The sequence below is a fragment of the Crinia signifera genome, chromosome 3 (assembly GCF_055691185.1).
Source record: "Crinia signifera chromosome 3, ASM5569118v1, whole genome shotgun sequence".
NCBI classification, from domain to species: domain Eukaryota; kingdom Metazoa; phylum Chordata; class Amphibia; order Anura; family Myobatrachidae; genus Crinia; species Crinia signifera.
This window is the reverse complement of record NC_139219.1, coordinates 332,001,115-332,014,956: the sequence shown is the minus strand read 5'-3', so window position 1 is coordinate 332,014,956 and position 13,842 is coordinate 332,001,115. Positions and strand designations below refer to the sequence as shown.

Genomic DNA, 13,842 nt, shown 5'->3' with positions numbered 1-13,842 from the left:
TGCACCGCTGATACGGTCAAACAGCTCGGTAATGAGGGGCAACGGATATCTGTTCTTTACAGTGATGTCATTGAGGCCGCGATAATCAATGCAGGGATGTAGGCCTCCATCCTTCTTCTTTACGAAGAAGAATCCTGCGCCAGCAGGAGAGGTTGAAGGACGGATGAATCCCTTTGCCAGATTTTCCTTGATGTAATCGGTCATGGCCTGAGTCTCTGGAAGAGAGAGGGGATAAGTTCTACCTCTCGGTGGTTCTTTACCTGGGATAAGGTCAATAGGGCAATCCCATGGTCTGTGAGGAGGTAGAGTAGGTGTCCTGGTAATATGCAGGGAGGGCAGCATGTGGTGTTCTGTTATTATTATTATAATACAGGGGGATCGGGGGGGGGGGGTTCTCAGCCCCCCCCCCCCCCCCCCCCACACACACACACCTCACCTCACCTCTGATGGAACAAATGTTTTAAGGTTTTGTTTTTTTGGGCCTGATCGCACATTGCAATCCTAGCTCTGACCCCTTACTCTGCCCACTGACGCAATATTTTTTATTTTTTTATTTTGGGGGTGTTCTCCAAGAATTGATGATTAGCTATTACTTATGGGCCAGTGCTCTGGACTTGCAGCCCAGGCTAAAAGTTTCCAGCCACCCCCTGTGCCCAGACCATGTTAACTGTGTGCAATGCTGGAGAGAACCTGAGGAGCAGGACAGCACTACAGAAAGTGAGTAATTAAGGACAAATTATGCTAATTGGAAACTTCCAATTACTTATTTAGTCATTAGGGGTGTCCAGAGGGTTCCAGACAGCTTTTCTTAAAATGTGAATATTAGATTTATTTGGACTGCTTTGGAGGTGCTAAAAAAAAAAACCTTGCACCCAACAGTAAAAAAAAATCTTGCATCTGTGGTTAAACCCCCACTGATTCAGGATTTTTTTTTGTAAACTCACACCTAATTGCTATTTTAAACCACACCCACATTACATAAGCCACGCCCCCAACATTACTGTCAACCCTATTTTTGAACTACATTTTCCGCGAGAAGCTGGGCCACTTGCCAGTGCCTGCCTCCCAGGCTGAAAATTGCAAGCCAGCCTTTGATAGTATACACCATTTTGGAAATTTGAGGATGCTAGAAATACCAGGGAATAAATATTTCTTTATGAACGTTTACCTTACTGAAATATCTACTGTATATGGAGTTTTAGTAAGAAATATATGATAATCAGAATAAGTGGAGAAAGGGACCAACAATTGTAGCTCACATAGAGATCATGTTAACCAATTGGGAGAATAATTTCGGACTGGCTGATGGAACTGTTATGCCCTGTTAAGTTCCAGCACTTTTAAGGAGGATATTACTGAGGATGTTGGTGGCAATGGAACACAGTAAATGGACACGTTGATTGTTTTATCAGGAACATTGACTGGATTGTCCCTGAAACAAAAACTGGCCACACACTTATATGACTTGGGCTCTTTTCACACCGATTCCAATGGATCAGTCTGAGAAATCTGGTAAAAAGTGGCTAAATCGTATAAACCTAAACCCCGGTACCAATCGCATGCATGGTCTTGTGCGCATCGGATTGGATCCAGAGATCGTTGCCAGGGGCGGATTGGCCCGCCGGGAAACCGGGTCATTTCACGGTGGTCCGGTACTGATTTGTCCGCTTTTTCCCTATCTGGGCTGCCTCTTTTCCCTGGCTGGGCCGTGGGCCTCGGACTGCCGTACCATGTGTGGTTAGTGCCCGCGGCCGCAGCCACCCACTCCAGGCTGCCCAGTGCCCACAGTCAATATGGCCGTTGGTCGCCTTCGGGTGACATCACCTGGAACTGAGCGGCATCAGCATGTGTGTCCGCAAGCAGCATGGCACCGGGAGAAGCTTGGTAAGTGACGATGCCGCCCCCCCATAGCCGGGAGCCGGGTCCCATTAAAGTTAGCAAAGCTGGCTGCACCGTTACCTCCCCCGTTCATTACCATTACCACCCCCCGCTCATTACTGTTATGCCCCCCCCCCCCACAGCTCATTACCGTTATTTCCCCCCCACCGCTCATTACCGTTATTGGAGGCTGCTTGCGGATTTTGTTGCCAATCCTCCCCTGATTGCTGCACATAGGATTTGTTGGATCCAGCAAGATCTGGCAGCACTTGCAGGCAGTTGGCAAGGTATCGCATACAAGGCTAAATGCGATATCTCAGATTAGTATAGGGGACTACTGTAGGACTAATGTTGGGTTCTCAGGTCCAGAACTGGATGTACGGTATTTGTCCAGGAGAGCAACTTTTTGTCAGATAAGCTGTTTGTGACATTTTTTAAGGATGAAAAATTGTATGCGTTGTATGCTCAACAAAATAAAATACTTTCGACCACAGGTTCTCAAATTTGGTGTTCAGGACTCCACTCAGGTCATGTTTCAAGGTCACCTGTGGATTTGTAAAATGTAACAGTTGGAGGTACAGTACACAGTGCACCTGCCAGGCAACATGGAAAACATGACTTTTGTGGGTTTCTGAGGTGAACTTGCCAATGAGTACACTGCAGGCAAGAAGGTTTTTGGTTTCACTTTGATAAGGAAGAACAGTGCTGCTTATCTAAAAAATTAGATAAGCAGATATGGACTTAATCAGGAGTAAGATTGTTGGAACGAATAAGAAAATGAGTACGCTATTGGGGCTTTCATGTTTCTGTTTTAGGTACCTATTCCTAGATATACTGATTACCTGGATCACCCAGTAGGAGAAGCTATGAAACCTCTTGTATTTACTGTTGTGCGATATTAATGTTATTGCGGATGTAGTTACTGGTCGAGAAAAAGCAGCTATGACTGCAGTACAGTATCTGCATTTTACCTTCCACACTTACTAATATATATATATATATATATATATATATATATATTAGATAAGAATGGCACTCATCAGGGCTTTATTCGGATCCAACAGACCAACGGGATGTTGGCTTGATGTGGTCATGAGTAAGGCCATGTTCTGTGGCCGAAACGTCAACCTGATCTGTTTGTTTTCACTTATGTGATGGAATAAAGCATCCGAATTGGATTATTATAAAGCCCTGGTGAGTGCCATTCGGTACTTGTGTATTTTGGCGGCGCCCATCGCATCGCATACCATAACGAATACGATGGTATGCGATGCGACGCGATATCGTACGATACTGCACGATGGCATACAATTTTAAAATTGTATGCCATTTTACATGCCATACGATGCGATGCGATTAAACATTGTATAAGCACCCTAATGGGTGCTTATACAATGTTAAGCACCCTAATGGGTGCTTGCAATGTTAAATGCACCCCCACGCCACCCCCCCACTATAAACGTAAACCCGAAGCGTGGCGAGCGCAGTGAGCCCGCGAGGAGCGGTGGTACGCGTCCTACGACCTTTTCATACCCCCACTATCCACATCGGCATGGAGTTGAGAATAGAAGCGAAGCGTGGCGAGCGCAGCAAGCCCCGCGAGGGGACGCGGATACCTGTGAAGCCCGCGAAGGGACGCGTTTACCTGTGAAGGTATCCGCGTCCCCTCGCCACGCTTCGGGCTCGGTGGCTCGCTGTGCTCGCCACACTATTCTATTCTCAACTCCACGCCGACGTGGATAGTGGGGGTATGAAAAGGTCGTAGGACGCGTACCACCGCTCCTCGCGGGCTCGCTGCGCTCGCCACGCTTCGGGCTCGGTGGCTCGCTGTGCTCGCCACACTATTCTATTCTCAACTCCACGCCGACGTGGATAGTGGGGGTATGAAAAGGTCGTAGGACGCGTACCGCCGCCCCTCGCGGGCTCGCTGCGCTCGCCACGCTTCGGGTTCACGTTTATAGTGGGGGGGTGGCGTGGGGGTGCATTTAACATTGTAAGCACCCATTAGGGTGCTCAAAAGCACCCTTTAGGGTGCTTATATGATTTTTTATCGTATAGCGGGTCAAAATCGCGTCGCATCGCATGCCATCGGGTACATGGCATGCGATGCGATGCAATACGTTCATCGTACGACGGACATCGGGGGCGCCGCCAAAATACACAATTACCTGCCATTCTTATCTACTTTCTGTTTATGTGGCTTCTACGTGGGACCACTGAGAGGTGACCCCAGGCATTTATCAACTTACAAGTGTGTGCCAACCTGCTCTAGGATATATATATATATATATATATATGGAGTGTATAGAGAGCGCTCGAATTATCCGCCACCTAATATTTATTCACCGCTAGTTTTAGACTGAAGTGAAGTGTACAACTGTAGATAATAAAAATGTACAATAAAAATCGGATGTTTTTATTAAAATTCCATGATTCACATCTGAATTTTTCTGTTCAGAACGAAGTTTCAAAACTCAACGCATTTTGTCTTGAGAAGGACTTCATCAGGGGTTCAGACAAATAAGAAATGGATCACAAATATGATGTAACATGGGTCTTTAAACCAGACTTTCTCCACAAAATCCCATGATCTACAATGAGGTGTGATGTCTCATAAATTAATTAGTAGTAAAGAGCGACATTGAATTCAGGGCAATGTGTCAACATCGATTTCAGAATAGTAGACACTTTTGAATTCGATGCCAAGATATGGACAATCGGTCTCTCAAAATTCAAAGGAGAGAGATGGTAGTCAATATCTGGCGAGAACATGTGAGTACCTCCAGCAGCCAGATACATCTGACTGCTAGAGGTACTCACATGTTCTAGCGACGTTGAGATACATGGTAATTGATCATGTGCCACCATTGACCAGAGGGGGGGGGGGGGGGGGGGCGATAGGGCAAAAAAATTACTCCAACTTGAGACAAGGTGGATCTTTAAATTGGACACCATGGCCCCTAAAGGGCTTAATGAACAATTAGGTCTCCATAGCTCCCTCTAATTCCGGCATCAAGGTGCAATTGTTACCTCTGTATTTCCGCCTTATAAACAGTTCATTCAAAAATTTACATGTTGTATAGGCCATTAGGCTAATACATTGGTATTATGATTTTTGTGCCTCACACGTTTATATCTAAGAGTTAAAACTTAGGTCAGAGATTAGGGAAGGCTTGGCCCTATACAGTGATTTATTTATTATTATTAATTATCTTGAAATAGGGTGCCATATGAAGTAGTTATCATATTATTGATGGCATAATTTTTATGCAGGGTGTATCACTTTATTTTATAATAATTTTGTTTCATGGGATGTCTTATTTATTTATCTAATTTTTTACATATATGCCTTTTACATATATGTTCTTTATAGGTTATTATTGGAATGTATGTAGAGCCGTTGTCCTGCCAGTTTTTGTTTGTTGTTTTATTTCACTGTGTGTGTGGAGTGCAGAATCACGTTTTCAGTTGAAGGGGCAGCGGCCATCTTTGCTTCTCACACATCACACAAAAAGGAAGACTGGTCAGGAATAAGGTGCAGGATGTAGTGCAATCTGGTATTGTGCAAAGGAGCAAGTTTGAGGTGCAGTGGAGATGGTGCTCAACGCGTTTCGACTTTAACTCACGTCTTCATCAGGACTTCGTCAGGGGGTCACACCCCCTGATGAAGTCCTTCCCAGTGATGAAACGCGTTGGACGTGGCTTACTTGGTCCGACGCAGTGACGTTTTCTCTCCACCGGTGATCCTGCATGTGCGGCTGTATCCTGTGAGCAGTGAACGCTGAGCTCGTGGTCCTTTGGTCGACGGCTGAGTGGCTTCTCCCCCCCCCCCCGATACACCGTTGGTCATCTTATGCAGTGATTGTGTTCTGATGTGGCTGGCAAGCTTGTTACTTTAAACCCTCATGTATGTGAGCATAAATACAAGTAAAAAGTGTAGTTTATATTTGGCTAATTGGTGCGTTTCTCTCTTGTTTTTTTGCAAGTACCTATCCTTGGATCTTTGGTAGGATCCTTTGAAAGAAACTGCACATATGGTGGATGATATTGTGGACTACACTATCTCATACTAAAGGTTATTATTGGAATGTATGTAGAGCTGTTGTCCTGCCAGTTTTTGTTTGTTGTTTTATTTCACTGTGTATGTGGAGTGCAGAATCACGTTTTCAGTTGAAGGGGCAGCGGCCATCTTTGCTTCTCACACATCACACAAAAAGGAAGACTGGTCAGGAATAAGGTGCAGGATGTAGTGCAATCTGGTAGTGTGCAAAGGAGCAAGTTTGAGGTGCATTGGAGATGGTGCTCAACGCGTTTCGACTTTAACTCACGTCTTCATCAGGACTTCGTCAGGGGGTCACACCCCCTGATGAAGTCCTTCCCAGTGATGAAACGCGTTGGCCGTGGCTTACTTGGTCCGACGCAGTGACGTTTTCTCTCCACCGGTGATCCTGCATGTGCCGCTGTATCCTGTGAGCAGTGAACGCTGAGCTCGTGGTCCTTTGGTCGACGGCTGAGTGGCTTCTCCCCCCCCCCGATACACCGTTGGTCATCTTATGCAGTGATTGTGTTCTGATGTGGCTGGCAAGCTTGTTACTTTAAACCCCCATGTATGTGAGCATAAATACAAGTAAAAAGTGTAGTTTATATTTGGCTCATTGGTGCGTTTCTCTCTTGTTTCTTTGCAAGTACCTATCCTTGGATCTTTGGTAGGATCCTTTGAAAGAAACTGCACATATGGTGGATGATATTGTGGACTACACTATCTCATACTAAAGGACTTGTGTGCTGGGCATTTCTTTTCTTAAAAAAAAAAATATATATACTTTGTAGTATGACCCGGCACTGTGAAGAAATCAATAACTTGGTCCGATGCCCCACATCCACTATCCAATGTAAAGGAGAAATACACACACACACTAAGTGCGGCACTTAGGACAGCTTGTAAAAAGAATTACAGGACACAATAATCCGTGTATCAACGTTTCATTTCTCTTACAAGAAATTTATCCTGACAAAATTTCTTGTAAGAGAAATGAAACGTTGATACACGGATTAAAGTGTCCTATAATTCTTTTTACAAGCCATCCTGAGTGCCGCACTTAGTGTGCGTGTATACATATATGGAAAGTATGGAAAGAAACCCGGTGCCTAGCTGGACTTATATAATAACATTTATACAATAAATTTGTGCACATATCAGAATATAATTTTTTTTTTAATTACTATAAAAATCTGCACATAATATATAGAAACTTTTGTGTGGAAACGGATATACATACAATGATTACAGATGAAGGGGGGGGGGAGGGGAGAAAGAAGGGGTGGTTATGGGGAACAGAGGGCAGTATGGGTAAATATAAAACAATGATAATAATAAAAATAAAAAATAGTAGGCTGATGTGCTAATAGGCTTTGTATAAAAACTACAATGAGTACTTAGCTCAGTAAAAGAAAGATAGTTTTTTTTAAGTCCTTTTTTCAGTTAGGAACTTGGAAGCAGAGCATTAGTTCCAGGGCTGAGTAGCATCAAGGATTGGTAGGATGATCCTACGCGTTTCGACTACTAGGACTTCCTTAGGGCTGTTTCACACAGTACGGTTCCTGCCGCACGGTGAAATCCCGTACGGTCAGGGAGCCGCGCCGCACTCAGAATTTTATAATGGCAGGGATGGCCACAGCCCGGCAGCCGTCCCTTCCAGTGGGGGGATCCGGCTGCAGCCGTGCGGCCGGGCCGTGGCCGTCCCGTGTGAATGGACACAATAGTGTCCATTCACAACTGCTGAGTGCGGCACGGCTCCCTGGCCGTACGGGATTTCACCGTGCGGCAGGAACCGTACTGTGTGAAACAGCCCTTAGGGCTGATTTGGATCTGGATGGTGAAAGAATGTACCGTGGTTGAACAAAATCATAAAAATAGGGTACCTTATTAGGTTAATTTACACTATTTTTAGTTTCAACAATAGCTTGGGAGGAAACATGATGGTATAGAAAAAAAGGAAGTGAAGGTGAAGGGTCAGAAAAGCTGTTTTGATCCTGATAACCCCTGAGGAAGTCCTAGTGGATGAAACGCATAGAATTTTTTCTACGAATTCGCTATATTCTAATGTTGGATCAATGAATGGAACCACATATGAAATTTTTATTTGAAGAAAAATAGATGTATCGAAAATGTGAATAAATGTTGTTGTATTTAACCACTGCACACTTTTTGTGGTGAAAGTTTAGAACGCACTTCTACAGTATATCACTCTTTATATATATATATATATATATATATATATATATATATATATATATATATATATATATATATATATATATAGTTATATGCATGGCAAATGGCAAACTGCCTATGCAATTCTCTAACACATATCAAAAGAAAACTGTGCTTGTAAATATATAGTAGGAATAAAATTAAATATCTCAATAATCTCAAATAATAGTTTATTAGAAAATTTATGAAAAATAATTTACATTCCAATACAGTATAGGATTTATAAAATGTATGTTTACAGATTTAAAAAATGATATGAGCTCATTTACGCCCCCCTGCCTGTCTCTTATTTCTTCACTGGAGGAAATTTAACCAACTGGCACTTTTCAAACCAGTGGCATTGGTGGTTTTGTCAGTTGCAATTAAGGAGTTAATAATATTATACTATCAAACCCGCTGTGTTTTATTTAAATAAGATAAATATGGATGACGGGCAGTGGGATTGGCAGATTTCAGAATACTGATGCCAGCAATGAACGGAATCCAGAAAGGGGTCAGGTAAGTATACTTACCTTCCCCTTAACTCTCCCTCTCCAAAGCCTAACTCTAACCCACTTCCTACCGACTACCTCTAACTGCTAGTGCCTAACCATAACCCAACTGCCTAAACATAACCTCCCTGCCCTGCAGCCTAACCAAATTGCCTAACCCTAAGACACCACACATACTACACTCAGAATCCCGCCAGTCAGGATTATGGCACAGAAATCCTCATTGAAGTAAAAATTCTGGCACTGTTCTCCTGGCGGTAGTCGGGATGCCGGCATTTGTATTTTGAAGGCCAGCATCCCCAATGTCGAGATGCCGAACACAATTTTAAACCTTCCCGAAGACACAGTGACTTTTATAAGTGCTAGTTAGTAAATGCTGTCCTTATTTTTAAAACAACATGTGAATAGTACATCTTTTAGTGTAATTGGGGAAATAATTACCCTGTCCATTTTACTGAAGACTTGGTCAGTATTTTCTGAAATGCTTCTTTCACCTCATTGTTTCTGAAGCTGTAGATCAAAGGATTTAACACCGGGGTCACAACACCATAAATTAGAGCAATGTACTTCAGGCTGGTTGTAAAACTTTTGGTTTGTCCCATGTACATGGTCATACTGGTCCCATAGAACATGAACACCACGGTCAGGTGGGAAGCACACGTAGAAAAAGCTTTAGACCTCCCACCGGCTGAGTGGATCTTTAATATGGAGATAATGATACAGATGTAGGACACCACAATGAAAGCAAGTGGAGATAATAGTGTGAATACACTTACCACAAATATGGATATTTTATAGTAGCTGAGATCACCACACGCCAGCTCTAGTAGAGCCAATATCTCACAGACGAAGTGGTCCACCTTGTTCTCCTTACAGAACACAAGAGGCTTCGAGGTAGGAATAGAGGATAATACATAACTCCCCAACCACATAATGACTGTAATAATTTTACATGTCCTCCAATTCATAATTATGCTATAATGTAAAGGGAAACATATGGCGATATACCGGTCATACGCCATCACCGCCAGTAGGGTACACTCGGTACTTCCTAGGTACAGACCCGTCTGCATCTGCACCAGGCACCCGATGACGGAAATTCTCCTTTTCTTAGAAAAGACGTCTACCAACATCTTTGGAAGAGATCCAGATGAGTAGAGCAAATCAATGAAGGATAAATGACAAAGATAATAGTACATAGGGGTGTGCAGCTGAGGGCTGGTGATAACCGCGCATACCATTAAACTATTCCCCAAAATGGTCAGTGTGTACATTAACAAGAACATCACAAACAGTAATATCCGAGTCGGCAAGTCTTGCGAAAATCCAGTCAGAATAAATTCTTTAACCAAGGTTTGATTCTCAATATCCATGGTACAATTTAAATGTGGAAGTATGTACACCTGTAAAACACACACAGTTGTTCTTGGTGTGCGACTTTAAAAAAAAAGTATTATATCTAATTTAATAAAAATACAATGTACTATTTTTATTGATTTTCCAATAATAATGGGGTAGAGAGAAAAGAAAGGAAAAAGTTAGGTTAAGGCAATAGGTAAACATTAGGTATCCAGGCAGGTTGCAGTAGTAATGATAATAATTATAATACTACTACTAGTAATAATAATACATGTATTATTTCTCTAGTAGAAAGAACATAATACAGCATACAAACAATGGAGTACAGAAAAGCTTTTCATAAAATACAAAGAACTTGAAGACATGCAGGGACACTGGTGAAACGCGTGAGTCGCAGGAAAGTCTTCAATGGGTGTGTGAATGATTCTAGAGTGGAGGCCTTTCATGTTGTGTGGGGAAGAGTTCAGAGCCGCATGGCAAAAAACTCTGATTGAATTACGGGAGAATCTAGGCACGGTTAGTACTCAGGTGGGACAGTATGAAATCAGAAGCTGCTTGAGACACCTTGGGCCCTGGTCATGTAGAGCTCTGAAAATCAGTAAGCCAATCTTGAAGACAATTCACTATCTTACAGGCAGCCAATGGAGGGAGTACGGAATGGTTGTTATGTGGCTGGAGCAGTTCACTGCATTCTGTACCGGCTGGAACCAGCGCTATTCTTCTGGTGGGAAAATGTATATAAACTGAGCGCAAAAACACAGGTTATAGTCCAAGCTGCTGTCTATAAGGGATACTCAACCTATAATATAAAGACAAGAAAAAAGCACAAAGTAGACAGCGCTAATAGACTGTAACTCACACAATTTAATCAATTAAGAAATCAAATATTTATTTGTAAAAAATGAAAAATACATTTATTATAAAAATAAGCACCATCCGGTGAGATAATTAATACCATAAAATCACTTACTGGTGACACAACAATTCACAGAAACTTTAATTATCACTATTTAGCAGCAATTAGCTAAACTGATATCAATTATCACTATTTAGCAGAAATTAGCCCAAATGATATTATGCAGCCACTCTGTTCAGCCTCCAGCATAGAGAATGATTGTAAATAACGGTACTTGTTTCCTAGCACAGCGCCACCGATTTTATTTGTATTGATCGCGGCCGCAAAAATCGCGTCGATCGCATCACATGCCAACCAAATCGCATGCAATGCAATCGACGCGAATTTTGCATTGGAATGAATGTAAAATGGTCCCTGAGACCCAATTTTACATTGATTTCAATGTAAAAAGCCCCCAAACCCCCCATTTTTATTGCAAACCCCCCTCATGGGTGAAATGGCCCTACATTGTTAACGCCACGCTTCGGGCTCATATTCCAGATGATTTTTATATATATCGATATGAGGAAGCTGCTGACACCGTAAAGGAAGCGGGGAAACAAGTTATCGTTTGAATAGTTTGATGAAGGTCCATCTAAAAATCATCTGGAATACGAGGAGGCTCTCTAAGGCACCTGAGCAGTATTGTGCACCTTATACAACCTACTGGGATACGCAAAACTAACAGGACCTAAGAGAGGGACCGAGAGGGACTGAGCTGCAAACTGTGTAATTTTGCCTTTTTTATGCTTATGTGTGGTTATATTATTGTATTGTCAATTAATTTATTGATTATTTAATTAATACATTTTTCTTTTCTTTTTAATGTTCACTGGCCACTGATTCATGTATAGATAATAAATCTAATTATATATAGTTAGTCTCTAGCGCAGTTTTTATGGTACTCTTTACCTAGAACGGCGCCCATCGCGGGCATCGCATGTACATCGCATGCCATTATAATGGCATGCGATGCGACCGATGCGATGCCCGCGATTTTACATAGAAATGCATGTTAAAATGTAAATTGCGTCGGTCGCATCGCATGCGGCCAAAAAATCGCATGCGATGCGACCGACCCGATTACCGCGATTTTACATAGGAAACAATGTTAAATGGCCCAATTGACCCGATTTTACATAGGGAACAATGTTAAATGGCCCACAGACCCCAAATAGCCACCCTGAAGTGTGAAATGGCCCCCCCAATTGTTAACGTCATCCCACGTTCAACGTCAACCCGAAGCGTGGCGAGCGCAGCGAGCCCGCGAGGGGCGGCGGTACGCGTCCTCCGACCTTTTCATACCCCCACTATCCACGTCGGCGTGGAGTTGAGAATAGAAAGTGTGGCAAGCGCAGCGAGCCACTGAGCCCGAAGCGTGGCGAGCACAGCGAGCCCCGCAAGGGGCCGCGGATACCTTCACAGGTATCCGCGTCCCCTCGCAGGCTTCACAGGTATGCGCGTCCCCTCGCCATGCTTCGGGCTCGGTGGCTCGCTGCGCTCGCCACACTTTCTATTCTCAACTCCACGCCGACGTGGATAGTGGGGGTATGAAAAGGTCAGAGGATGCGTACCGCCGCCCCTCGCGGGCTCGCTGCGCTCGCCACGCTTCGGGTTGACGTTGATCGTGACTTCAGGGTGGCTATTTGTGGTCTGTGGGCCATTTAACATTGTTCCCTATGTAAAATCAGGTCAATTGGGCCATTTAACATAGTTCCCTATGTAAAATCGCATTAATCGCGTCGGTCGCATCGCATGCGATTTTTTGGTCGCATCGCATGCGATTTTTTGGTCGCATGCGATGCGACCGACGCGATTTTTTACCTTGCGATGCCTAAGATCAAAATCGTGGGCGCCGTTCTAGGTAAAGAGTACCGTTTTTATATTTGTTGTTTTGTCACCCTTTGCATATTGTATGTAAACTATAACAACAAAAAGTAAACCATAAACTATATAACCTTATATAAAACATAATGGGGGAAATTTACTACGCTAAATTCGTGAAAAATAGGTGTATTCGTATACAAAACTACACCTATTTTTTACGACTTCGTATTTTCGGGATTTACTATCCCAAAAATATGCAAATTCGTGTTTGTATTCATGGCACATTCGTATCTGTATTTACAAATACGAATGTATACGCCACTGACATAATATTAATAGAAATCACCATTCAAAAGAATTTACTAAGTGGCGCATTGAAAATACGGCCACTAATTAGCAGTAAACAGCTGCTAATTGCCGGCCAAATACGCCAAGAAAATACACTTTATTTGGTACTTGTGTATTATCACGGTGCCCATCGCATCACATACCATAAGGCATACGATGGTTTGCAATGCGATGCGATATCGCGCGATGTTGTACAATGGCATACAATTTTAAAATTGTATGACATTGTACATGGCATACAATGCCATACAATGCAATGGGATGCGATTAAAAATTGTATAAGCACCCTAATGGGTGCTTACAATGTTAAATACACCCTAATGGGTGCTTACAATGTAAAATGCACCCCCACGCCACCCCCCACTATAATTGTGAACCCGAAGCGTGGCAAGCGCAGCGAGCCCGCGAGGGGCGGCGGTACGCGTCCTACGATCTTTTCATACCCTCACTATCCACGTCGGCGTGGAGTTGATTCTATAAAGTGTGGCGAACGCAGCGAGCCACCGAGCCCAAAGCGTGGCGAGGGGACGCTCATAACTTCACAGGTATACGCTTCGGGCTCGGTGGCTCGCTGCGCTCGCCACACTATATAAATTCGACTCCACGTCGACGTGGATAGTGGGGGTATGAAAAGGTTGTAGGATGCGTACTGCCGCCCCTCGCGGGCTCGCTGCGCTCGCCATGCTTCGGGTTCACTTTTATAGAGGGGGTGGCGTGGGGGTGCATTTTACATTGTGAGCACCCATTAGGGTGCTTAAACCACCCATTAG

The 13,842-nt window shown here is 43.4% G+C and overlaps 1 protein-coding gene across 1 annotated transcript; it reads right to left on the bottom strand.

Annotated features, from left to right (window-relative positions):
- Positions 1 to 9,080: 9,080 nt before the first annotated feature.
- On the bottom strand, positions 9,081 to 10,016 carry LOC146063084 (olfactory receptor 13C9-like). Its single transcript, XM_083175098.1, has one exon. It carries the CDS (start codon positions 10,014 to 10,016, stop codon positions 9,081 to 9,083), a length of 936 nt encoding a protein of 311 aa, XP_083031224.1.
- Between the last annotated feature and the right edge of the window lie 3,826 nt (positions 10,017 to 13,842).

What these genes read in the sequence shown, in the direction of transcription:
- LOC146063084 (XM_083175098.1), bottom strand. Translation starts at nt 10,016, where the DNA reads ATGGATATTGAGAATCAAACCTTGGTTAAAGAATTTATTCTGACTGGA.